General features: G+C 42.5%; 1 protein-coding gene across 3 annotated transcripts; it reads right to left on the bottom strand.

Annotated features, from left to right (window-relative positions):
• Positions 1-1,223: 1,223 nt before the first annotated feature.
• ssh2a (slingshot protein phosphatase 2a) lies at positions 1,224-27,292 on the bottom strand. Of its 3 annotated transcripts, none has more exons than XM_026328158.2 (15): positions 27,094-27,292; positions 24,580-24,623; positions 11,283-11,395; positions 10,643-10,707; positions 10,316-10,437; positions 9,916-9,981; positions 9,700-9,765; positions 9,022-9,216; positions 6,557-6,650; positions 6,211-6,339; positions 6,030-6,076; positions 5,609-5,755; positions 5,102-5,302; positions 4,085-5,015; positions 1,224-3,486 (listed from the first exon to the last, which is right to left on the bottom strand). In XM_026328158.2, exons 1-15 carry the CDS (start codon positions 27,154-27,156, stop codon positions 1,831-1,833), a joined length of 3,939 nt encoding a protein of 1,312 aa, XP_026183943.1. In that variant the 5' UTR covers positions 27,157-27,292; the 3' UTR covers positions 1,224-1,830. The 3 variants fall into 3 exon arrangements, with proteins under 3 accessions (XP_026183943.1, XP_026183953.1, XP_026183935.1); XM_026328168.2 differs by having other exon boundaries at positions 24,583-24,623; XM_026328150.2 differs by lacking the exons at positions 24,580-24,623; positions 27,094-27,292 and adding an exon at positions 17,167-17,719.

The following is a 27,292-nucleotide window of genomic DNA, read 5'->3' as shown; positions in this document are numbered from 1 at the left end:
AAAGCAATTAATTTATTCTGAGACACGGAAAGCTGCAGCTTCAGTCTGCACCAGAGAGAGCTGATCTGTTTTTAGCAGCTTCCGCTGCCATCACCCTCCCAGTGACATGGATTCCCAATGCTTAGGCCAGATCCATGGGGGGATTTTGCCTCTACTTATTTTAGGCTTGACAGAGAGGAAAAGGACAGCTTAGAAACTCTACAACCCTTAAAGAAATCACACTCAGTACACCCCGCCCCTCCCTGATTCAGCCCTACATTACAGCCAACATTAGGATGGTGGAAGCATTGGCCTGCAGACGTATGTGAAGTGAATTTGTAAAGAGCCACAGACATAAAACAAAGTGTGTATCTATCAGAGATGGCGAAAAGCTGAGAGCATCAGTATGCAAAGAGAAAGGTTGCCAATCTCAGCCGTGGCAGCCAGGGAGACAACACTCGCTCTGACTCTCCTCCACCGATGTGCTCCACTGATTTTATTTCTCACCGTTTGAACCATTTCCCTGTTAACGACAGTTCAATCTGGGACACACATTATAAAAACAAAGGCTTTCTTTAGCCTGTCTGCTCTGTCTACTGAAGTGGATTTAATTGATGAACTCATCAAGGGACATTGATTCACTTAAACCGACAAAGGACCAATGATCTTAATTTCACACCCAAAACACATAAAAATTAGAAAATATTAAGCTTGCAAATGTGATGTTTATCGCCTGGCCTCCTTTTTTAGTCTGATTGAGTCCTTTAATTCTTTCCCGGTCAGTGCTGCTATCTGATTCGTCTGTCTCAGCAGGGGCCTCAGTGACCTACATCTCAGTGTTTAATTACCCACATGAAACGGTAGGTAAAATGTCAGTCTGAAATAAGCCGCATTAAACACTGATGCAGATCATTTCCCTGAGGACACAGGATTGACTTGTTCAAAGAAATAGTTGCCCGTAGTTAAAAATGACAAGTAGAATCTGCAACAACAACTAAAAGGTAAAAGTTTTCATATAAAATGGTAAACATCTGACCACAGCGAACAATTAAATAACACCTGTAATTAAAGATTTTATCACATTTGACCTTGTTTCCTTCCCCACAGCCTAGTCTAAAACTGTAGTTCTCTGCCTGACCAGCAGGTTGCAGTACAGTCAACACATTTGGTAAACTTCCAGCATCTGTAGCTGTCCTCTTAAGATATGTGTGTGTGTGGGGGCACAAACAAATGTACACAGTTACTGTAGTTGAAAGAAACTCACCATATTTATTTACCACTAACGCACTGAATTAAAAAAAAAACATCATCAGCTTTGTCCTGGTTCAATTAAAAATCTGAATAAAGACATGTCTGTCCACTGAAAACAAACGATGCATACAGAGACAGGTCTATTGAGATCAGTGCAAAATAATCTTCCCCAGGATTAGAAACGTATTTCAAATAAAAAGAAAACCATCTAAACAGTAAAGTGCATGTTTTTGAGAAAAATCCCCTCCTGTTGTAGTTTCACAAACGAGAACAGGCAGTGAGGGTCACACACTAAAAACCAATGCTTCTTTAAAAAAAACGAAAATGGACACAGACATATTGGAGTGCATACAGTACGCACTGGTTCAGTCTTAATTATGACATTCATTTTTCCTTACCATACATACAAACCTGAACTCCAGTTCAAACACATCCAGTGGTTTACATGCAAACATATGTTCATTGAATTCTTACACACTGTACATACATAAGAGGTTACACAGGGTCTACAGTCTACCCGCTACACATTCATACACATCATGCGCGTCTCTCACACATGCACAGCTCCAGTCGTGTCCACTCCAGTCCATTGCACCGAGGTTACATGGTGTTGTACAGCACAGTGATGGCTCGCTGCTTTTTCTCAGCAGACGATTTGCGAGAACGTCTTGACGAGTGTCCTCTCCCCTGCTGACGTGATGTAGTGACCATGCTGCTACCATCTGGCTCCTCCCGCTCACCTGTGCGCTCCTTTGGACCATGGCGAGGAGAGGAGGAGAGACAGAGGGATGGTGGAGAGGATGAGTCATCATGGGACACACCTGTCTTTTCAACACAAGAATTTTGAGTCAACACTTTCTGCTTCTTCCAGGTGTCGTCCGAGTGAGCTGGGGTCAAAGAAAAACAATCCTGGGAGTGTGATGATAATGTCCTAGTGTGTGGCCTCAGGTCCCAGTCACTGAGGTCACTGGCTGACAGTTCCAGAGAGTCCAGTTTGGCCAAGGAGGCCGACCTCTTCATGAGCGAAGGGGGAGTGAGGCCCGCCTGACGGATACGTGCTTCGAGTTCAGTGGATTTGTGCCATCCTGTTGACTCCAACAAACTCTTCCCCTCTTGGAGTCTCCACCCTACTTCGAGGTCTGGTGAGGTTTGTCCAGAACTCACTCCTTTACAAGGCGCTGGCTCTGTGTCCATAGTGTATTTTGCGTCCTGAGGCTGCCGTAGCTCCTTTATTTCACTGTCTGTTATCTCCAAGTTGGCACCGTCATGGAGAAAAGCCTGCAGCTCTCTCAGCGTCTGCTGAATCCTCTCCAGCTCCTGGCTGCCCTGGGCCAACCTGTTCTGGGCCTCACAGCCATGGCCACAGCTGCCTGGCCTGCTCTGGGAACTGGTCTCCAGCCTCTCTTCAGTGTGTGACTCCTCAACCGTCACCCCATCCAGACTCATTTGGTTGGAACAGTCCTGGGGACGGGTCTGACACTGCTGGTTCTGGCTGTGGAGCTGGCTCTGTCTTTGGGACTGAGCTGAGGTATCTAGTGACGATTCTTCTAGCTGGCAAGTAGATCCCAGTGATGATGTCAGCATATGGCAATCTGTGGATGTATGCACAATGATAGGTGTAGCACCAGAGACCTGGCTGATACTTGAGTCAGTGGAGCATGAAGGGTCTGAGAGGTTATCTGTGCCTGAGGAGTTGAGTCTTTGAAGCTCATGTTGTGACCCTGCATGCTTCTGTCCATATTTGGACTTAGCAGAAACAGTCGTGATCTCTCCCTGAGCGATGCTTTGTTCTATGGACTGCAGAGGGGAGTGAAGGAGAGGATGTTCAGTACTCGTGGAGCAAAGGGACAGTCTGACAGGAGGATGCTCAGTACTTGGAGAATGCACCGGGGATCGTGGAGATGCAGCCATATCCATTTCCTGCTTCAGCTTTTGCTCCAGCTGCTCGGTGGCCCGCCGCACTGAGCCAGCTGGCCAGTCACATGGCAGTGTAGAGGGAGACTGTGGATGTGAAGGTGGAGTTAGAGACCCCTGCACATCGGAAGGCTCGGTCTCCTCCTGATTTTCCGGTCCGATGAACTGAGGGCTGTGTGAGGATGGGGAGAGTGACGAAGAGGAGGAGCTAAGGGGAGAAGGAAGGCCAGTGGCAGGATGGCATATAGCCTCGATCTCAGTGACAATATGGCGGACTGATAGTCCATTGTCATGGTAGTCAGGGCTGCCTTTGTCAAGACTGTCTTCACACGGCAGAGATGCCTGTGGGATGAACAGGAAGAGAGAAGGAGAATTAAAGGATTTCGGTTTTGGCAGCAGTATGATTACTGGAAATGTTACATTGTGTGGTCTTTCTAGTACAGATCATCTGCTGCTTCCTGTCACAGATCTCTGCCCTGGTACAACTGAACTTGAACTATTATTAATTTTAATTTGGCACAAACTGCTGAATGACTGACAACACTTTGAACAGTCCTTGGAAAGCCAGTGGAAAACAAACAGTAGACAGAATAACCGATAATGAAATAATCACTATTTGTAGTCCCAGAGAAAAGGAAGAAAGAAAGGCAACTAGTGTTTATGATGCTGCTGTGCCCCTCATGAAGTTAATATGCAGTCCAGAATATGAAAACATGAAAGTTGCTGAGATTGCTCTAGAATATCAATACACACTATTACAATTCATCAGTTAGCTGAATAAGACAAAAAAAACAAACAAAAAAAAAAAATTGTAATTTTGGTATTAGTACAAATTCACTGTTACTTTTACAAGAGTTGAGAAAAGAATCATGCTCATTTCTCTACGTTATGAAGCAGTATTATTATACTGAAGGCAAACAAGGAGCTGAATGAAGGTTACCTGGCTCTCATTCCCCTGCTCATCTTCCACCTTTGCATCAGTTTCTCCATTTTCTTCATCAGGTGTTCTCTGTTGCACCTGCTCTGAAAGTGTCTGAGTTCTGTAATCTTGAGCCAAGCCCAGGAACTTCTCTCTGGCACTGAAGAAGCTGATGCTGTCTGTGCTGTGATTGGATGACCCTTCTGCCTTGTCTTGGCAGTCAAAGGCACTGACTATCTGTAATTCAGTGGGGTTGTTGTTGTCATCACTGGGAACAAGGGGAAGAACTGTGGGGAGAGAGGTGGTGGTAGCAGGGCTGAGGGGGCTGTGTTTGTCGTTTGATAAATCTGACAGTGACTGGTCTATTGTGTCTGAGTCAGTGGACGCCAGACTGAGTGGAGAAATTTCTTCTAAGCTGCTTTGCTCAAGCAAATTGAGGGACAGCTCCCCTGGTTTATGTTTGGGCACTGAAAGGAGCAGCTCTGCTGGAGCATCTTGATCAGCACGCTGGAGTTCAGGAGTGGGAGGTAGGATGTGGAGCAACGGTGGCGGGTGGGGCACAGCCACAGGCACAGTGACAGCCACACTCACTGCATTGTTTAGTCTTTCTTCTGGGACAACAGTAGCTGTGTGGAGTTTGGGGAGGGGCTGCAGGAGGGGGTCTGCACAATCTGACCTGACCTCCTCCTGAACCGATGAGTCACTCACACCATTGGAGTGTGTGTGTGAATCAGCAGTGGGTGCAGCATTTGATTTGGCTTTAGGTTCTGCATCAAGTGCTTGCAGTATGGCCACGCCCAGAAAATGATGAAAGGAAGGGGAGGAGGTGGTATTGTTGTTGTGAGAGTCAGAGCAGCCCAGAGATTGTGATGAAGTTTTACACACCGCCTCTGGCCGACCTGATAGGTCGCTGTCAGAGTGGGAGCGCCACAGCTTATTATGCCTTTGTTTGCTGTCGAAGAATAGAAAAATGATTAGTGCCAAAATAAATCCTGAAAAACAAGCACACTGTACAGTTGATTCTTTATGAAAGCACACCTGGCCAGCAGAATTCCCTGGTACTCTTCTAGCTGTTTCATGAAGGACGGGTTTGGTTTGGTGACAGCTCGTCTCTCTTTTACGTAGTCGAATGCAGTGTCCAGGTCCCAGCCATACTCCTTCATAGCGTAGGCGATCACTGTGGAGGCGGAGCGACTTACTCCCATCTTACAGTGAACCAGACACTTAGCACCAGCTTTCCTAAGAGAAAGCACATATCTTTATAGAGCTTTACAACACTTGATTTATTATGCAGGTATGGTCAGTGAAAACTGCAAGAACAACACCTTAACAATTTAGTCTCTTGTATTAATAAAGCACTTCCATCCATTATCTATATCCACTTATTCCTATTTAGGAACATGGGGATCTGTTGCAGCCTATTCCAGCTCTCTTTGGGCAAAAGGCAGGGACCCTGGACAGGTTCCCAGTCCATTGCAGGGCATGAAGTATTTCAATATGCTATTAAACGTACCATAACCTCTGTGCATGTGTGTTTGAACCTACTTGGCTTTGGTGATGAATTTGTAGGTATCGTTCCAGTACTCCAGCAGGTTGGTGGCTTCCTCGTCGTACACTCTGATGTTGTGGTACTCAAACATTCCCGGGAAGAAGTTGTCTATCTCCCTGGTGACATTCAGGATGTAGCGCACTCTATGTAAGAGACGAGAGGCTGAACTGTTAGTGCCCATAAAAATGCAATCAATTCATATTTCAGTCTAAATTATTCAGATTATGAATGCATAACTAATAACACTCAGGACTAACACCGCTGCAAACTATTTTGGAGTTCAATGCATGTAACAAGCTGGTTACATGGTGCTAAGTGTGGATTTGACTAAGTGGTGAAGCTGAATGAAGTGATGAAGTGACAAAAATTGAGTTAGCATAACCAGTTTATAGATTATAGGTAGACTGAATCTCTTACCCACTGTTCTGCAGCTCCTCCAAGTTAGAGGCGTTCCACTCAGAGCCCTGAAGATAATACAGATCGACTTAATATCAGTGCACACAAAACAGCCAACAATTTTTAAAAAAACAAAAAGTAAGTCAGATCGAGTTAGATAATAAATTAACAGTGATAAAAGTTAGGGCTTCTGGGTTCTTACCAGATAAACATGTTCAAATATTTCAGTGGGGCTGTCCATCTGTCCCAGGATGACTATCATCTCATTGTCTATGAACTCTTTAAACTCCCTCAGGTTACACACCATCTGCATCTCTAGCTCTGTTCGAATCTGGCAAAGGACAACAATTCTGTTGGTGACAGTTCTGGTTCACGATTCAATGCTAAATCTGTGGCAAACAGGGATTTAGACTAAACTCTCCAAATAAAGAATCTACATGTTCACGTAAGAGTGGAATGAAAAGTTTCTACTGAGGTACATTAACCAGAATTTACACTTAAACCGGCATTTGCAAAGCTTTGTATGCAAAGACATTCATGTCTCTCACCTCTTTGGAGGTGACGTTCTCCAGGTCTTTCTGCATCATGATCTCTCTGAGGCGCATCTTGATCAGCCTCTCTGTGCGCTCCCTCTCTGTGGGCCTGTAAATACAAACACAAACACCTGGATTAAAAAACAGTTAACACGTTTTTGCTTGGCCTAAAAAACGAAATAAAACAAACAATCAAACTTGGACACAAACAACCATGTTCACAGTCACAGTAACAACCATTTCCTTCTGTTCATTGATTCATTTTAATGTAGGTCTCAATGAGATTACTTGTGCCACAAGAGAATTGCCACTTTGTCTGCTTCTCAGAAACTGGAGAAGGAACAGAAAATCTGAGACTGTGGCCTATCGGCAATTCACAACAAAGTCCCTTTGTAGAATATGCCCGTTGTTGTGCCTGGCTGTGTTTCTAACCACAGCGCTGGAGGACACATTTAGCTTTTGGACGTCACACTGACGATACCAACAAGTGGCCTAATTACCTCTCAGGAGAGAAGAGCTGAGTTTGCCTCTGAGCTTCTGCTTACAATGTTTCATTTTTTATTTGCTTTGCTACCATCTCCACAGCAGCATGGGTCAGCAGGCACAGAGAGGGGTTGTGTGATAGCCACAGGTATGTAGCTGCAGATCTGAAATCAGCTATCAGTGTTTGATACTGGAAACTGCTTCAGTATCTCTATGGTGAAAATCCTTTTGACCCCAAGAAAATGGGTCTACAGGGTTAAAGGAAAGAAAATCCTCTCACTCTTGCCAACAAATATTTGTTAGCTACTGCCATCCAGTAGCACTTTAACCTCACCAGTCTTAACTTGCTTGCCGTAGGGAGGAATGCTGGTCAGGTGAAAAAAAAAAAACTAAAAACACGTGTGCGGAATATATGACGACATGAAGATTGGTGCTAATATGTAACTGGGGAATGGAAATTCCATCACTTCCTTGAGCAGCCGATAGAGGAGGAGCTAACAGGAACTCACAGTTTCCTGCTTAAATCTAAGTATTTCCATGTCAAACCATTTCCATCTATCTCAACCCTTCACTAGGCTGTTGTACAGTAAACAAGCTCCATGCCAACAAACACATGACACGTGTATATTGGATGTCATAATGTACGGGTGGTAATCTTGATGACAAGTGTACTTTAGGTGAAACATACCTCCTGCAAAGAGGAAGTGCGAGGTATTTTGATTATCAGGTAGACAGCAAATATGCTTGTTTGATGACTGAAGTTTAAAGTGGCACTTGCTCGCTTTCTGTCCACATTGGTGTTCATCCAGGGGCATCAGGTGTACGCAACAGCAGAATATCTTCCTCAATAACTCCTTTCCCCCTCCATCCTCTATCCGCCTTCTATGTTCCTGTGTTGGACTGTGTCTGGACATGAATGGAGCCACTAAAGCTTCGGCTATTTTGGACACAGTGAGGATCACTGACATTCTGAGACAGAGGGACGCTCCAAATAGGTAGTGGGGCACATGACCAAGCAGCAGGGAGGGGAATTTCCCTGGTATCGGTAAAGGCATAAATTCAACTCTGTGTCATTGCCTGTGCTTTCTATGCTCCCTTGTGAATCTATTGACAAATCTGTGTTACAAACTAAGAAGTAGTGTTTGTGTGAATGATAATGAGCATATGCAGGCAATTCAGCTGTGACTGCTTGTGCGCTTTTTTCCTGGCGTGTTATTTCTTGTTACCCCAACAGCTTACAGACATCCTGTGACCCCATTTCCAGAGTCCAGGACTCTGGAGACTGACAGCCTGTACTTTTCTGCTGTGGAGACGTAGCAACACTGTCAACATGTGAGGAGAAATTAGGCAATGTTGTTGAATGTTATTTCTGATCCTGCTAGCATGGACATTTGTGTTGAGAGATGTCAAAAATCCCAATTGTCACAGATCTCTGGGTATGTGTGTCTCTCTCTACATGTTTGCACGCATGTTATTATGGTATCCCAGGCTTTTCAGTTTAATACCTTAGTGTTTTTCCACTTAAGGGACGTGTACATGTTAAGTGCTTGTAGAAGTTGTGGTGCAGAGTTCACAATACAAGAAAAGAATAAAGTGTACAACTAATTGGCCATACAGGCTACATATAGCTTCAAATACAGTACATGAATTTTTGTCATTTTGTCGCACAGTTAACTTATATACCAGTTTTTGGTTGAAACATTGGAGGAAAAATGATTGTTTCCCTAAAAGTAATTGCATATAAAAAGAAACATAACATTTCTTATGGGTGCAATAATTTGACAATTTTCAAATTTGAATTTACTGCATATAGTCCATAGGAATTTTACACCCTCATATCAATGGGGAACTTTCACACACAATGAAAACTTGTGAAAATAACTATGTCTGTAATGCACCAGTAGCCACACAATATTCCACATATTCCATCATCTTGTTAAATGCAGATTTGTGTAATGTCTGTGTGTGTATTCGTGCGGCCATCCTTTTCTACTCACAGGTCAGTGAAGAGAACGGGAGAGTTGGCACGGTGTGACTCAACGTCCTGCATGGCATTCCACTCATTAATACAGAACTGGTTGGATGAGATCCTGCTCTGGTAGTAGCTGACCCAGGTCAGGAACAGGCTTCCCGGGTAGTAGTTATGGCAGCGAGCCACCTCACACGCTTTGTGCAGCGACTGGAGAGCTGACCTGAGGAAGACAAGGAGGATGAAGTGGATTCACTATTCTGAATTTGCCCATGTCCACTGACAGGACGAAACAACCGTCAGGGTTAAATAACTTAAAGGAGAGTCTAAGGCAATAGCTAAATGTAGACAGATCTAGGAAGGTGAGAACAAGGGAGGAAATATGTAAGATGGCAAAAAGGTGACAGAAAAAAAATGGAGAAATAAATAACACCAAACATGAGAAACATAAACAATGGTATACTGCAATAATGAGTGAGTGAAATGAGGGCACCACAAATGTGCAAAAATAAGACATAGTACAGACATAACTGTAGAGTAGCAGAAAATGCTAAAAGAAGAGGCAGCACAAGCATATGAGATAGGGAGGCAGGAGGTCAAAGTCAAAGGGGGAGCACAATAGCTACAGTCTTTCTAACCCTGCAACATTAACAATAATGCAATTTCATGTAGCTGTCCTTTGTGGATGGAAATAAATGATGCTCACCACATGGCCTGGACAGAAACTGGCTTGAAGACATGAACCCTGTTTACTGTTGACACACTAAAACCACTGTAAAGATAAAAACAGGAAGGGAGAGACTGAAATAACAACAACACAATTTACAACAAAACATCTAAGTAAGAGAAACATGTCATCAAGTCATCAGAGCAGTTAGTCAGCTGCCCGAGGAGAAAGCAACGTGTAGGTGTAGTATCTTACCCATCTCCATCCAAGTGGATCAGAGTGTCACTCCACAGAGGTAGAACCAGACCCACAGTACAGCAGCTGACAGGGAGATCAACATGTTAAACAGCACCACAACAAAACAAGGCCTAATTCAAGGATTTGTCCAGGGAGCTATTTAAAAAGCCAAACAGTAGAGGATTAACACAAGGAATCAGGACAGATTAATGAATATTGGAATCCTGAGTTTTAAAAACATACATTTTAGCCTCTACCCAACTCTGAAATCTAATTTTTCTTTGATGAAATGCAATGTATATTACAGTTACACTCTTAAAGTTACAAGCTTAAAACTAAATGAGGTAAGATGTTGGCTCTTAGTTGTCAGAAACATGGGGCTTTAATGAAAGTTGTGTATTGCTGCTGTGGCACTAACCTGTCAGAGGAGACAAAGTCCATGCCGAGCACAATGCTTTCTTCTGTGTCCTGCCGACCATTAGTGGAGACCACCACCATGTAACGGGTTGTCTGAGGGTGGGCGCTCTCTAGACGTACAGCCTGCAACAAAATAAAAGGTAGGAGACATGGAGGAAAGGAAATAAATCATCCAAGATAAGAGAGGCAGATTATGAAACCAGATGGATAATGTCATCTCTGAGTAATCTCAGCTATGGTTTGGAGACTTTTGCCATATGTTTGCTAACAGCTGAAACCAACCCACCACCTTGGACCTAGCTTTTGCTGTTTCGTGTGTATTACTGACCAGTCGGATGGTGTCCTCTGGCCGCAACACAGTGAACATGGTCTGAAGATGTTTCTGGAGGTCACCTGGACAGACAGAATTTCATCATCCCCACTTCAGTTAATTTTGGACAACAATCACATTCTCAGCACAGAGGTTTGCTACTACACCCAAGATCATTTGCCTTATGGTGAGTTTCCAGTGCATTCACACTAAACTTGCACCTGGACCTAAGTCTGACCTAAATTCTGAATATGGCTGATGAAAATACTGTGGAAAACAAAAGCAAGGATGCAGATGTTCATGATAATCATCAGCTCATTTTGCATTACAGGTCTGCAATGGCTTTTATCCATAAACAGCATCATGCCTTTCATCATTTAAAAATATCAAGATTTTTTTAAGCATTTAGAATTTTTTTTTTTTTTTAATATCAAACAAGCATGCAACACCAAACTGACTAATCTGCCTTGTTGTGAAACAGCTTCACCAAAGTTAACACCAGCTGTTACCCATGATGCTGTAGAGGAATGTCCTTTTGAAAACACTATCTGCTATTTTAATGCAAATTCATTCATGGGGAGTTAAATCGGGTGGGAGGAAGTACTGGGAGATGGAGCAGCTTTTGTGTGTGTACTGTACTGCATGTACAAGTCTTTACCTGTGTGCTTGTTCTTGCGCTGGCTGATACGAGGTGCAGAGTTAGGCGTGGGGCTTTTACCCCTGGGAAGAAACAGGGCTGCACCTTTTACTGTGAGGAAGCTCTCACTAATACTGGAAGGAAAGAGAAAAAAAAAAAATAATGAACAGAAGCCAGAAACAGGGACATCTGCCAAATTATTTATACATGGTTTTTCATGTAACTAATGATAACTATAAAAATATATTTTTTTGTAGTCATTCATTGCATATGTTGACCCCAGCTTCCTGAAATAAGCACGAGATGGGGACAAGGAACAAACGAGTGTTGTCACAGGCTTATGTCAGTGACAATGCTGCATTGAGCTGGCCTTTGGTCTGCATGCTCGCCAAATAAGAGATGACAGAACGATGGATGCAAAAAAACATCCGAGCCGCGTTTGTGAACTCGGAACACAATGTTCTCGGCTCCTCCAAACAGCTGGATTACACACACAGACTTACACATTAACAGCTGCCAGTAGGGAGGGATGGGAGGGACTGGGAGGAGATTGGGGTCCAAGAGAGAAGACAGCAAATTCCCTACTCCCCAGTGTTGAAGCAGAGATAAGAGCTGACCAGCACGCAGCACTGCACAACAAAGCAGGTTGTGCTAAATGGTACGCTGCTCGTCTCTGGAACACTTAATCTTATTAACTGTGACTGAGGTCACTGCACTGGGGAGGAGGATACATTATAAACTCAAGTCTTTAAGTGGATACCAAACTGTAACAATGAGACAGTGTGTGTTAGCACCTCTGGTGTAGTTAGTTTAATAAACTAGGCATTTGTTTAGATTCTCACAGTGGCATACTAACCTAAGTGACACAAGACACCAATAAAACAGGCTGGAAATCCTACTTCTGCAGCCACTTATGACCATGTCAAATGACAGTTTTGGGACCCCTAAACCATTACCTTAATGGTAATGAGTAAGAGGTCTGACCCTCAGAAAGCAGACGCTTGCGGGATGGTGCTCCAGTATTTATGGAGACAGCAAAAAAGGACTACAGCAAGAGAAATTTTGAATTTTAAGTTTAAGAACAAAAATACATTAGTGTACTGGTTCTACAGGTTTTCCAAAAATAGAGACCACAAGTCAAACTGGGAGAAAGTTAGCCTGTCTGTCTCAGCTAGACAACCAGCCAAATCTGGACCTTAAATTTAAGCAGATGTCTAGAGACAACCCTTTTATACCATATCGAATTAGTTTGAATTCACCTAACTACTGTTAGTTAAGATGGTATTTTAAGAGGTCAATGTAGTAAACAGTGAAGGTTTAAGCTTACAGCAGTGCCCATAATAAAATGGAAAGAAATACTGCACATGCAAAGTGTTACTAGAGGAAACACTGGTCCACAGAGTTGGCCAACCTGTTCTGCGGAAAATGCAGTTTCGTAGCCTCTGGGGCCAAAAACTAAGAAAAGGAACTGACGTCTACACACGCACACTGAAGAACAGCATGATCAAATAAAAGGAGGTGACGACATCAAAGCCAGGTATACGTCTTTTGAAACTGTGAAAACAAATGGTTGTTATAGTTATTTTTGATGTTTAACCACTGTGTTGGATAATCTATTTCAACCTTGGCAGCAGGTTGCAGGTCAACACACTCAATGAACCCAGCTTCTACAGTTCATCAGTTTCACACTGGGTGGAAGAAAAGGTGGTGCCTACTGGCAGTTATGTTTCCTGTCATCCCCCTTTTCTCTGTAACTTCATCTCTCCTTCCTCCCAGTCAAACAACGATCCTTCCTGAGTTTTGCTGAGACTATGCATGTACAGGATTAGAGGACACAGACAGAGACAAGAGGGGAAAAAAACTAAATAAATCAAAACTGCAGTCTTGTGCTAAGCTTATTTCCCATAACCCACCCACCCTTGACCCAGCTGTTTCCTCTGACTTGCCTCCCTGTCGCTTCCTCTTTACAGCTTTTCTCACAACTTTGGCTCTTGTCCTACTTCTTATTTCCAGTCTCCTCAATCCATACTGTATCAAGTCTCACTGTGCGTGCTCTCTCTTGCTCTCACACACACATATATGCACATAGCAATGACCATGTATAGCAGTGCTACTGTACAATGTCATCTGTAATATAACACTTGTAGGCTCCCTGAAAATCACACATGAAAGACTATGCACGTGCAAATGTGCATTTTTACGCCTGCGCACAGACGCTTTGAGAAAGTGCCATCTAAGCCTGAAGGTTAGAGAGGTCGATTCTCGAATACAGTTTCCAAAAATACAGTAGTCCTTTAACAGTGTCAGCTATTGATAGAATACATTAAGAAGACCACGGTCGACTCTGTGTGTAGAAGCACTATCTGTGACAGAGCATGATAGTTCATTGCAGAAGTTTAAAACTGGAGCCTGTATGTGCTCCAATTAGTGGGAATGACTTTAGGCAGTACAAGTACAGACATACATACCATACAGGTATGGCTAAAGGGAAGCACACTGCCACTCACTGTATGCCCTTTAGAGCCGCAATGACTTGAAATCAGTAACTGAAAATTAATTTTTTGAGGCAAATGTACCAAACATTTACTGGTTCCAACACTAATGCACCACCAGACACTAAAATCAACAGTATCCAGTCTGTTGAAATGCACCCAAAGTGTACGGTGAGCTCAATATATGTTCTTACACGTAACAGTCAAGACAACTCGAAGAACACCGTTTCGATCATATTAGCTGATTTATGGCCAAAAATATTCCTACAGAAGGATAAAGCGAGCAGGGAAATGGAAGTAGGGCAATGGGTTCAAATAAAACTGACTCCACAAAATATGTAAATGGGGAGTGGGCTGTGAAGGATGGGATATAAAGAAAGAAGACCCACTCAGCGTGTACAGCAGGGAGTGGGGTGGGTCATGTTTTGGCATTTAGCCACCTAGGGCTTTGCACTGTAGTGAAATGGTAGGCACTTGTTAGAGCAACAGTCACAGACACAATCATTGCTGTGTAAGGACCACTCCACATAGTGGGCAGATAACTGGGTGACCCCCCTCCTGCCTGTGCCCATATTAGTCACTCTCGGGAGGAGAGAGGGATAAATATAGTGCCTCACCCTGCGGCAAGGCAGGCCCTGCTAAGGCCTTAAGAGTTTGCACCCAAAACAGACACAGCCCATGGGAAAAAAAAAAAAAGAGTTAGCTGGTGCATGGTAGTATGTGTGTCTACATGTCCACGTTGAGCCCTGCTGCTGGGAGGTACGGACATGTCATGTCACAAGCAGAACGCACAGAGTGACAGATGAGCACAGAGAAGTCAAGTTCAGGCAGTGTCATGGTGGCTGCCCTCATTGGAGTCTGGCTGGGAATCTTTGTTGCACATCATATTTCCATCCACATGGTATTCTCTACTGTAAAACAGTTCAAGAATTTCAACTCGATACAGATTACTGGAGACGAGGGTCAGGATTGAGAAAGGGATACCAGGTCACAGAATTTCAATGCACTTAATATGTGTCTGAGATACGACCAGGAGTTTTGCTATAGTCTCACAGCAGTTTCTTTGGAAAATCCAGTGTGTAGGTCGTGGTCTGGGCTTCAGCTACCTTAGTGAACCAAACATACCTGACCTAGGTATTCAGTGCTATTCTGAGATGGATTCAGATTACATGTACTGACGATGGCAATAACTAGGACTAGTTGTGATCTTTACCTGGACTGATCTCATGCTACTTACTGAAACTAACAACTTATATCAAGTTATGTAGGTTATTTAATTTTAGACACATCACAAGTATACTGACACGGACAAACAGGTATCAGAACTGACCTACGTCCAGCTACTCAGACTCGTGTTCAGCTGCTGCGTGACAAACACTTAAACACACACTTCACTTTGTCACGTTCCAGCCTCACCTGTTGTCTTTGTTAAGTACTTTGTGTGTACGTGCAACACAAACACACAACCAGAGGCGGAAGAGGAGGGTCTACTGGTATTTCTGAAGTAAGTGAGATAACAATGGTGTGCAAGATGCCACTTAGCCAGAAGTGATACTTAACTCCACCTGCAGCCTAAAACCTTGTAATTATTCACTCAAACGCTGGTCATGCTGACATTCGGACGCTTACAGGTGTTTATACTATAAACAAACAGACACATGCACACAGATATTTAACATGCCAAGACATATACATACTAGTTGCTATAAATAAAGGGATGCTAAGAACCTTTTTGTTGTGATAAGGACTCTTGTCCATCCTGAGTAATAGAAATGAGTGGGAATAAAAACAATCAAGAATCACACAACACGGCTCATAAAACCTGGACGTCAGAAGGTTCCCATAACTGCTGCAATTTACTAGACACACGTGCCTGCCAGTATGCACAATGATTTGTCTTGCTGCAACATCTTACCATAAACACTCCTTGTGCAAACTCATTAAAAAAAAAAAGTTCCTTAAAGATTAGGTGTAGTCCTAATGTGAACTCAATAACTTTACTGCCCAATCGCATATATAAAAGTTAAAAACTACGCAATCAAGGTACAGGTCTCAACTGTCCTTGGCTTTCTTGAAAACCACACCAGAAGGCCAACATGCAGGGCACAACCACTTACTGACTACATGACAATGTTAAGAACAAAAGGAAAATACAGTGGTTTTGTTAATTTATCCTTATTCAGATGTTAATCCAGTTATGCTAATTGCTACTTTGATTTCCCCCCAAACTTTCAAAGCTTATCTTAGTCAGCTCCACCTGAATGTTTGGAAACACTAGAACAGAATAGCCTTGATCTGTCTTGCAGGGCAGACTTATCTTCACCACATGCAAGTTAAATAAGTCCCTTTAAATCTTATGGGGGAAAAAGCCTTTGCCACACTTTCGCTTGATGATTGTACAACAGTAAAACTTTAAAAGGTAACACCCTCAGATTTAATAAGAATTACAACTTCTGCATTACTTTAAAGAAATACAGAACATATATAATATTTGTTTAATCTGTTGATCTGTGTGACATGAGGCTAAAATTAACTGTAATATGTGTTTTATGGTCACAATGGACAACCATGTAGTTCCAGGTTACAGAAAAACATACTGTCTTAATTACTAGGGATTTTATTAAAAGTGATGTTTAGTTCCTTGTTTGCTGGTTTACTAAACTAAGTGTCAACTAAGAGCCAACTGGATGCAAGCCAATATTTGTGTGTTTGTCTCTAAGCTATGTTATTTTATGATGCGTCAAGAAACCTCAGACATGAATTAAAGTCATTAACACCTTCTGAAATATTTTAGTTATTTTTTTTTTATGTATTTAAAATTGGTCACACTTGACTTTTATATACTTCTTCATTGACTACACCTTAACAGCTGTCGTCATCACACTGTACACTCATGTTCAAATGAACAATAGCCCAGCAGTGGGAAAATCCAAAGGTAGGAACAAAACTGCCCCAACAAAATGATGATCAATGTTTTTCTTCAGGAAATCAGTAGCAACCTCATTTCCTTCTATCAAGTGTGTCTGTGAAACAGGTAGGGTGAATCACACTATCACACAGACTATATGCATGGCCCTTATGTCTTAGTAAGGATAAATGGGAGTACACTATGATGAGTAAGACCCTACTATGTCACCAGGAAATGCATTCAACACTGATGTTGTAAAACTTATCAGCTTACTCACAGCTTTACTGACAATGGTGGAGCCTGTTTTATTATTATTATTACAACACATGCCAAACTGAATTTAGTCAATATTTAAATGTACCATTAACAATCGCGAATCATATTCAGATAAAGTAATATCTCACAAATTACCTTGAATTTAAACTTTTCACTCATTCTGTTTTGATGAATAAGACACTGTCGAACTAGAAGTCTATCGCAGTTTGTATCTACTTTTTAAACTTACAGCTGGTTGATCTGATTTTTAGACACCACCGCGTCGTCGCTGAAGTAAGGCACCATCTTGGCCCCGCAGCAGGAGCAGAAGCTGACCGCCGACGAGCCTCGGGAGCCGGACACCTCGCCGAGGGTCATGCCGGTGTGGGGGGGAGCGCAGACGGAGGAGGTCGTCAGGTGTTTTTGTCTCCGGGAGAACTTCTACTCCGCTCCGACAGTCATGTGCTCCGGCATTGCAAAGAGGAGAACAGCGGTCTTCTCTGAATTAAATTGGTCGTTATACAGTTAAAAAAAAAAAAAAAGACGAAATATTCCCCGAAATAGGCACCGCAAGAAATCAGACGTTTCCAAACCGCAAGTGTGTTGCAATAAATTAAATTAAATCTAGCACATTGTGTTCCTTCTCCTCAAAGCAACGCCGGGCTGTCCAACATGTCCCAATAAAACTAAAGTGAGTCCCATTTTAAACAAGCTCCCGTACCCGTCACCTAAAGGAGCACCGTACCGCACTGAGGCATATGAGTCCAGCCAAACTCTCACCGGAGAAGTCAAAGGAGGGAGGAGTTGAGACACACGCGTTTTGGGAGGAAAAAAAAAGAAAAAGTGCGGAGCCAATGAGGACAACCGGGAAGTACGGCCGCCCACACCGCCTGTGCGACGACACTTACGGAAACTAAGCAGTTTGTACACAGAGCGCAAACGTGCGCCAGGTGCGCAGGTGTTTACTCCACCACGTGATTAGGCTGTTAGGTTTCTCCTGATAAGATAAGAGGGTGTTTACGTGCTACACGCTGGGCCGTTTATTATTTTATGTCCTTCTGCAGGTCTGGACGATACTTCTTAATAATATGCCCATGATAGAATAAACTGGTACTGGTGCAACAAGGTCAATGTGGGATGTGCCCATTAAACTAATGTAATATAGTCAATTAAACCCACATGGGGTTTTGGTTTGGCAGTCTGCTGACTGAAAAGCCTCCTCTCCACCCTTTTCTCCCAAGGCACAAACCTTTTGGTCAGGTTACATAAGAAGCAAGAACAAATGAGAAACAGGCTGAAGTTATCCTGACTTATCTTCTGCAACAGCAGCAGGCCTGTACTATCAAAGCGAGACGCACCAGATCCTGTCTTGTCAAGAAAGTTTGGGGGAGGAAGGAGCCTTCGCATTAATCTAGTCTGAGGATATCACGTATCAGCTGACATGCTCCATGCTGTGAGATCAGCAGTGTTCGGTTTGGCTCATGGTATAGCTTATTCAACGCTTTATATTCTACTGGAAAGCCAACATGCAGAGCTCTATGTAAGCTGACAGCTATTTGAAAACTATCCCTCTCGTATGCATACCAGCTTGTGTGATGTGTCCTAAATTTTAAACTGAAACATCTGGAGCAAATAGAGCTAAGTTTTATAGCAGTGCTTTCAGAAGGCCTGTTTTATGTTTTGACTATTTTCCAGAGCAGGTCTGTTATCAACAGGGTGTTTGACTAAGAAAGAGGGCACTATTAGGTATTTGTTATACAACACACGTTTGGCTGTGTTCACAGACCTTCCAGCCTCACTGTAATCTGCACAGTACGTTTGTCAATCCTGAGCTGTGAGGCTAAACAACCTAATGATCCTATAGGCTAAGGATCCTCTAAACTACTCTAAACTACAAAGGCATATGTGTTTAAACGCTCTCAAAATAAAAGTCAGAGGTCAGTCTCCCCTTTCTCTCTCTTATGTCAACTTATGATCACAGCAGAGCCCAGGACGTCTTCATGCCTGAAAACCCAGCTAAAACGAGGGACCACAAGGTTTAAAAACAACAAAGATGTGTACAGTAACAGAAATGTCTGTGGCAAAGGGTTTGAGGGCTTTAGAAGTTTCACAGAAGTGCAGTAACAAATGTTTTAACACTGCAACGACGTCTTACGCAATGAATTTTAAAACAAATGCTGAACGCTGTAAATCTTAGTTTTTCTTATGTCTACATTGCAAAGCAGGAGCAAAGTCATGCATGCACGGCTCATTTTCAGTGAGCCTATTGACTCATTAAACAGAAAGTTATTACACAGTTTACTCAGGGATGCTACGACACTAAATGGTGTAAATACATTTTAAGATGAACTCTAAATATTTGCCTCAGTAGTGAATGCAAGTCTCCTTCTTCATCAGACATTTTGAGGAAGACAAACATGCAACAGGTGATTGTGTTTATGCTTCAACACTAGACTCCACGTGTTGTGTTTCATATGAGACAAACACCAATATCTGTGCTTCTGCCATCACACTACATTTTCCTTCTGTCTAACCATCCTTTTGGCAACTCTTACATCACAAGGCACTGTAGACTGTCCAGTGAGCTGTGCCAGCAACATTAACCACAAAAGCACTCAGAGGAAACTTATTGGTCTGTGGGCTGATAACATGAGTGTCTTGTGGTGTTTTTGCTGAGTCCTGGACGAGTTGCACAATCTTCGTCTGCTACAAGGGGGGGGGGGCAAAAATATGGGGGTCATATGTGCTGTAGTTAGAGTTGTGTATATTTGAGAATGCATGTGTGTTTGTGTGTAAATAGAACGAGCCCTCCGACTGTACTTGCTCCAGTGCTTTAACCCTTGTGTTTACCATATACTGAGCTACGGCCGGGCTACTGTTAGCGCACACTATTACAATAATTAGACACACTAGTTAAGTCTGTAAACCTTTTAGAGCGATATATAGCACATCTAAGCTTCACTATGATTTCATGTACCGTAAAAACCTAAAATACCAACGATTTTTAAAGATAAAGAAGTATGACAGCATTGTAAAAACATCTGACCACAAAAAAAAACATGAAATTGAAGTACCTACCAGGATTGAAAACAAAGCAAAGCTGAGCCTACAATACAACGCCTTAAGTTCAAACGTTTGCTGACACACTCAGCTTCAAGAGAAACACCAGATAAGGCAAAGACAGATATGTTAGGAGAAGTAGCCTGTGTACAGTAACCAAACAGGTATAGCAACTGAAGTACTAACTGAAAATCTGCAGTAATTTTTCCAGTGCCGGGGCAAAGGTTTTTTTATTCCTATTTCTAAACTATGTAGTGCTATGACACATGCTTCATTTTGAAATGAATAGTCTATGACATGTAGTATGTCACTTATTTTATACATTAAAGCAACTTATGTACCACAAAAGGAAGGGCTAAAAACAAATAAATGATAATTACTAGATGTTTACTGTTTTAATTGTTAATCAAATAATAAAGTTAAACAAAATACTGCACATCACATTTGGTCCATCATATACAATCTCTGATATACATGCAGGACAGTACTAAGCACTGTGTTTAAATAGCAGGTGTAGGAAGACAGAAGGCGGGTGTGGCATATACTGATGGGTTTAAATGACAGGGGAACAAACTTAAAAAGGCACATCTCCAAAGAGGACTTGCTGTTCAGAGCTTTGTATTGGTTAATGTACCTCACCCTTCTTGTTCTAACAGCACTCATTAAAGAAAACCTCGGCCTGATGAACCTGCTCTGCCTGCGGGCATCTGGGTCAGAGTATACAGGGATGTGAGGATACAGTGCAGATTTATAGAGCAAGGGACTTTACTCAGTTGACTCTCAGAATGTATTAAATTAGTCTACTGTAAATTATTCTTCACACAAGTTTTTTCTATTTTCAGCAGTTCCTCTTCCCACCTATATAAAGACACAGAACCAACTAGATGGTTCTTTAATCCTGCATTTGTGCACTACCAAACAAAAAAAAACATACTTCATGTAAAGGCCATCAAAGACATTTCAAGCAGGCAATTTGAGGTCTGCTAAAACTACACTGATTTGTTTACAGCAGGAATTTATCTTTTAAAACAGTGAGTGTTTTCTGCACCTCTGTCTTTCAGATGATATGATTAGTGATCCAAGAATTGTGCAAGCTTAACATCACAGCAAAAACTGTAGGTCATGAGTCCACAGGGATCTATAAACTCATGACCTACATTTTACCCTTGCTTTTTCACAGGAACGTCTTTGTTTTTAACCTTTCTTGTTAAATCTTATTACTTTGTGCTTCTGCAACCATATGGCAGCTGTGTCATGTCAACTGAGCCTTCAAGACAGTCACAAGAGGGAAACAGCTCTTTTGCTCAGCACCCACAGCAAAACAAAACTTAGCTGATTTCACCATATTTTCCACTATTTAAAGATTGATTTAGAAAACTTTCAGCTTTGGTTTCTATGGAGTCGGCACTGGACAGAAAAAAAAAAGCTTTTTTAACTCTGTCCCTAACCGTCAATGACAGACCTGAAGCAGCAGTGTGCAGCAGAGATTCATTATTGCACTGCAGTAATGTTACACTTCATTGGTGTGGTGCAGGGGTGATTTCACCATATTTTCCACTATTTAAAGATTGATTTAGAAAACTTTCAGCTTTGGTTTCTATGGAGTCGGCACTGGACAGAAAAAAAAAAGCTTTTTTAACTCTGTCCCTAACCGTCAATGACAGACCTGAAGCAGCAGTGTGCAGCAGAGATTCATTATTGCACTGCAGTAATGTTACACTTCATTGGTGTGGTGCAGGGGGTACAGGCAGCTGTTTGTGTGTGTCTGTATGAAGGATGTTAAAGAGAAAGAATGAGGGAGAGAGAAACAGAAACATTTGACTGATTAACTCAAAAAGAAACAAGACGAGGACTATGAAGAAGAGAAATCAGTCAGGGTGAAAATATTACTGCAATGCAACAGTGAAAGTACCCACACACATCTTGCCTATACAGTGCATTAGCCAGTACAACTATTTGAATCCATGTGTAGGGAGGGGAGCACACAGTTAATTGGACCTCTGGTCTTATGTAATACATATTAGGGGTCACTCAGCAAGGCCCTTGGATGCACCCAGCATGTTTGTGTGTGTGTAGATTTGTGTTAATGCTGAGCAAATGGCAGGATGGCTAACTGAGCCAAATGGTTTAAAAAAAGGACTATAATGATGTTAGGCATATAGGGAATAAACCCTGTGTGTGTGTGTGTGTGTGTGAGAGTGAGTGAGAGAGAGAGTATGTGCATGAATCCATGAATATGACTTCACCAGCTGCTGCTTCTTGTATTACCTAACAGATAACTGGGACCACATGTCCTTCTAGGGACTATCAGGGCATGTTTTAAATCTTGCAGGAGTGACGTCACAATGTTTAAATTTTTGTGTGTGACATAGCCCAAAATCTTTTCTAGCATGTTCCACACTGGTTTTAACTCAACTCTCTTATTCTACATGTACCCAATACACTCTTGAGCCAGTTGCATTCATGAATATTCATCATATATTTGGTGTGTGTTGGTTTTTTTGTTTGTTTTTTTATCAGTAATGGTGCTAAGGTGGTAATGTTTCCAGACTAGTTGTTGGTGTCCATATGTTGGTGAGCTGAATAGCTCAAACACTTTGTTTGGCCACTGATTAAAGAAGACATGGTTGGTTTTTGGTGCCAATCCAGGTTTAATGAAACCCATCCCAAAACATGTACTTGGTCCATCAGAAACAAAACTGGTGACCTTAGCTAACATACAGTACTACAGAGATACAGATCTTTAATGTCCGTAGATGCAACCAGTACAAGGTGCTGCTAAGAACTACTAATGTTATGGCTTTGTAAGCCAAGATAGATGTGCAGAAAAAGAGAAAGTGTTTCTTTAGCCCAGCAGTTATTGTACATTATCCTGCTGTGTGAATGAGCACAGGACTAGGGGCTCTGATACTCCTAACGACTGTAGGCACGTGGGAGTGCAAGCAGCATTTTTCAGATGTGTTTCATTTTGTCATGCAAGGTCCAGTTGGGCTCATATAGTGTGAGGCAGTCTAAGAACTGCATGACTAAAATATTAGACTGATCCTGGGCCGCAGCCAAAGCTGAAAGGTGAAGTAAAAGAGAACGACACAGAATAAAAGTTCAGTCTGTCTGACAGAGAGGAAATCTGCACTGCTTCCTGGCACCATTGTTCAAAGCTGAGACACCAATGTTACAGACAGGCAGATAGCTCTTTTCAGACATGAAATCTGTCATTATCTGTTCAAGCTTTGATGTTCCAATCCCTGTTTAATCATTGTGTGCTAATGTCTCCAAAAACAGACTTTAATGCAAGGATAACATTCAAACTGATAGGGGAGACTGTACGATGAAGACAAAGTTTTAGTGTTCAGTAATATCTGGGTATAGGCATAAAGTAAGTGAAACACCAACACACAAACATAAAGCCCATGTGCTCAGCTTGTCCTGTAAAGTCTCTTAAGTTCAATCATTCATCCATTTCAATCATTGCCATATAGGACCTTGGCTCAAGGTACAGCACAATAAAAAATACACCTGAGACGTCAAAACAAAAGGACAATAACAGTGGTGACGCCCTTGTCCTTTATGAAGACACACACATCAAAAAAAAAAAAGATCATGTACGCCACCACAACCAAGAGGCTGAACCATGCAAATCAACTCATGTGGCATCAATGGACTGACCAAATACCAATAAAAGCACTCTCAAAGACACATCATGTTTGGAGCATGACAAACCATGGAAGGGAATGATTTAAAAACAATTTTTACCTAGTTTCTTTGGCACAATGTTCAAATTCATTAATCTAAAAAATGTTGGTATATTTCAAAGGCAAGAAAACAACAGAATTTGTTCTGTTGAGATATTTGTATTTGATTCCTATGTTGTTTACACCTTCACATATGAAACAGCAGACATAGTAGACAAGCTGCACAGTGATATTGGGAAGCCTGTTGAAAACATGTGGGTGGCATGATTTTCTAAAGTCTCTCAGAACTTCATCCATCTATCCATTTTTACCACTTATCCTTTAAGTGTTACAGGGGAAGCTGGAGCCCAGCTGACACTGGGTGAGAGGCGGAGTATACCCTGGGCACCAATCTATCACAGAGCTGACACACAGAGACACACAAACACTCACATTCACACCTACAGACAGATCGTTTAGAGTCACCAATAAACCTTACCCTGAACTGGATGTGTTTGGACATTGGGAGGAAGCCAGAGTACCCAGAGAAAACCCACACGGGGAGAAACTCACACAGCAAAGGCCCCAGGGCTGAACTGGAATTCAGCCCAGAACAGTGGGCCTGCCTCCCAGGACTCATACTGACATAATTCATTTGACTTTTTATAGTCTTAGTTATTCTATGTTATATTATGTTATGTTAAGAGCTGGCCTGCAGATCAAATGATATTTTATGATATTAATGTTACAGTTACCTTAATGTTTAAAGACATGTAAAATGTGGTTCATTTTTTTGAGAAAACACTATAAAGCTGATGCAGAGCTTCCCCCTAGTGGCCTGAGTCCAAACTTGCAGTTATTACAGATGCATGTGAAAGAACAGAGATATTCCAGGAAGCTGGACAGTATGACAAAACAGGAAGTGGGCTCACCACCTGGGCTGGGAGCGACGGTCATCCTCTCCACTGCCTGACTCCTACAGAAACAGAAGATTAGGGGGAAAAAACATCAGAAATGAATTAAAAGAAATGAATATTCAGTGCATGAGTCATTCCACATAATTCCTGTAACAGCATTTCCCAAAGAACACATGCAACACACTGAACACAAGAGACATGCATGACTATTTGCAACAGATGCTGTGTGAGACTTAACTAACCCTGCATTAAACAAGTGCTCAACTGGCTAGCAGCTACATCAAGGCTTTCTACTGTGACTTTGGTGACAGGGCAGGGAATTTTAGTATGGTATTTTAACTGAAGCTCAGCGCTCAGATAAGGCTGAAACAGAGTGCCAATGCCCTCCCCCACTCTGTCTCTCTATTTTTCAAAATGCAATCATCCTCCTCCAGCACTGCAACTACCACAGTTTGCCCCCCCCCACACACACACACACACACAACTTTAATCCCAGCCTGTTTTCGTAATCCCTCACAAAACTTTCTCTTTGGCATCAATCCGTCAATCCTGGTTACTACATGGGCCAACATCTCATACATACAACATGGAAGGACATGGGAATATACATAGACAGGGAAGTGAACAGTAATGAAGATGCTAATGTTGTACTGATGAATGACGATAAAAGAAGATGATTGAAGAGGAAGATTAGGCTGAGGACTGGATGCAGCAGGTCAGGAGGAGCACAAGCTTGACGGATAGAGTTCATCTATTGCTGTGTGCTCTTCCAAAGATGTGATTAGGTCTAGAGACACAGCTGGCTGAAAGATGCTCTCTGCTTCAGCAGCCTAACAGCTTTGCCTTCAACACAAAATATCGTGACACGAGAGAAATAGGAGTCCGTGCATGGACGGTAATGCTTCCTGCATGCACACACTTAAATGCTTAGCTCAGCAGATTTCAAAGGCAAACCAGTGCCCCATTACACATTTAAAAAGAATTCACACACATTATTGATTTGTGTACAGGCTGTATATTTCCAAAATGTGATTAAAACCACATACCATAATAAGCCTGGTCATATAATTTACAAGGCAATCTCCATGGTTACCATGTCACCACATGGATGTGTAGGGAGTGCTCTTATAGCCAATAAGAGCAGGGGATTTGGTGTGCTGCTAGGCAGATTATTTTAAACTGACACAGTAGGGAAGCTATTATCCACTGTGCTGAATGCAAATAATGCCAGCTGTATTAAATGATGGGTCAATAATCTGTAAGCTGTGTTTAATTTGGGTACTGATGATGAAATGTTTAAGACCAGCATATTGGACAATGCCTATCACAGATATAGATAGATACAGTACTCCGAAGGGCCTCTTTTTTGGACGCTCATTTCCAAGTCTTTGCTCATACATTGCTCTATTTTGCAGGTTTCTGCACTCCCTCTCAGCACCACACGTCTCACAAGAGTGCTCACATGGCTGCTTCCCAACAGGAATGAGTCTCATGACAAGCAGCTGGTAACCTCAGCTTTGGATCCTTTCTCCACCACAAAGCTACAAACTCTCACTGCAAAGGGGGGGGGGGTTGGTTACAGGGCCTAATAATGTCATGTAAATAGGTTATGTTGTTTTTCTCTGGAGCTTTTTCCTCAAACTTCCCTGCCTCTAGCTATTTCTACAGCCACTCCCAGTGTTGATGTCCACCATCTCTCTACTCTTAGGATTTAACTAATTCATTCACAGTCAGCCACTGCAAAACACTGAGGATCTGTATGTAGCTGAACGCTGCACCATGTTGTGTTAACCACAGGTCAGGATCTTCAGCGACAAGATGTGATTTTTAACACCCAGTGTCTTTTCAAAAGGCAGCCTGTCAATGCTTGTCAACATCAGCTCCTACAAATACCACTGAGGCCTATTTAACCTAGTCATGGGTGAAGGCATGGTTGTCTTATCTATGGCAGCCATGCCACCACCACTCCTGCCCGGGTCTGTGTCAAGACTTTGAAGCCTCAGAGGGGTCAGGGCGGGTAAGAGAGCTAACAAGGTCCGACAGGCCTGTCACACTAACCTGCTTTTCAGGCAGCTCCTCTATCTCCGCTGTCACTCCACTAAACAGTTGTATCAGACATATATGTGCTACCAGCTCTGATATGTCTGGCGATTTGGACAGAAAGCACCACACCATGTTTTGGTCATAACCAGTGTTGGCTTAACTTCTCATTCAGGCTGCGATAAAAAAAAAATGCTTTAGCGTTGTCAGGCCACTGGGGAGGAGGAAGTTAGCAAAGTCTTACGGCTAACTGCTAACATTATGTAGCAGCGGTGGAGTTTAACTTAGTTTGGAAAAACGTGGTAGCGTTAACTCCAAAAATGTTAACTGGGCCAGTTAAAGCTAAATAAGTTGGACGACGACCCCCCCAACAGCTGAGTTAACCACCCGTGTAGATAAACCCCGATAACTGAAAACTGAGCTAACAGCAGGTCTAGCGGTTACAGACTAACCAAACTGAAAATGTCAAACCGGTTCACGGACACTTACAGACACACAGGGGCTGGAGGTAGTGCTCGGTGTCGGTGACCGCTGAACGGTGACCAGCGCCATCCCGCCTATTGCTGCTCAGACCGCGGTCACCTCGGAGATGGAAGCCCCGGAAAAGGAGACATTATTTTTGGGGTTGGAATGAATTAATTTCAGCTCCGAGGTTGTTTCTCTGGTCGTTGCCTGGTTCCCCCCGCTG

This window comes from Mastacembelus armatus, chromosome 13 (genome assembly GCF_900324485.2).
Source record: "Mastacembelus armatus chromosome 13, fMasArm1.2, whole genome shotgun sequence".
Lineage (NCBI taxonomy): Eukaryota > Metazoa > Chordata > Actinopteri > Synbranchiformes > Mastacembelidae > Mastacembelus > Mastacembelus armatus.
The sequence above is the reverse complement of the archived record's forward strand: the minus strand, read 5'-3'. Positions and strand labels throughout refer to the sequence as shown.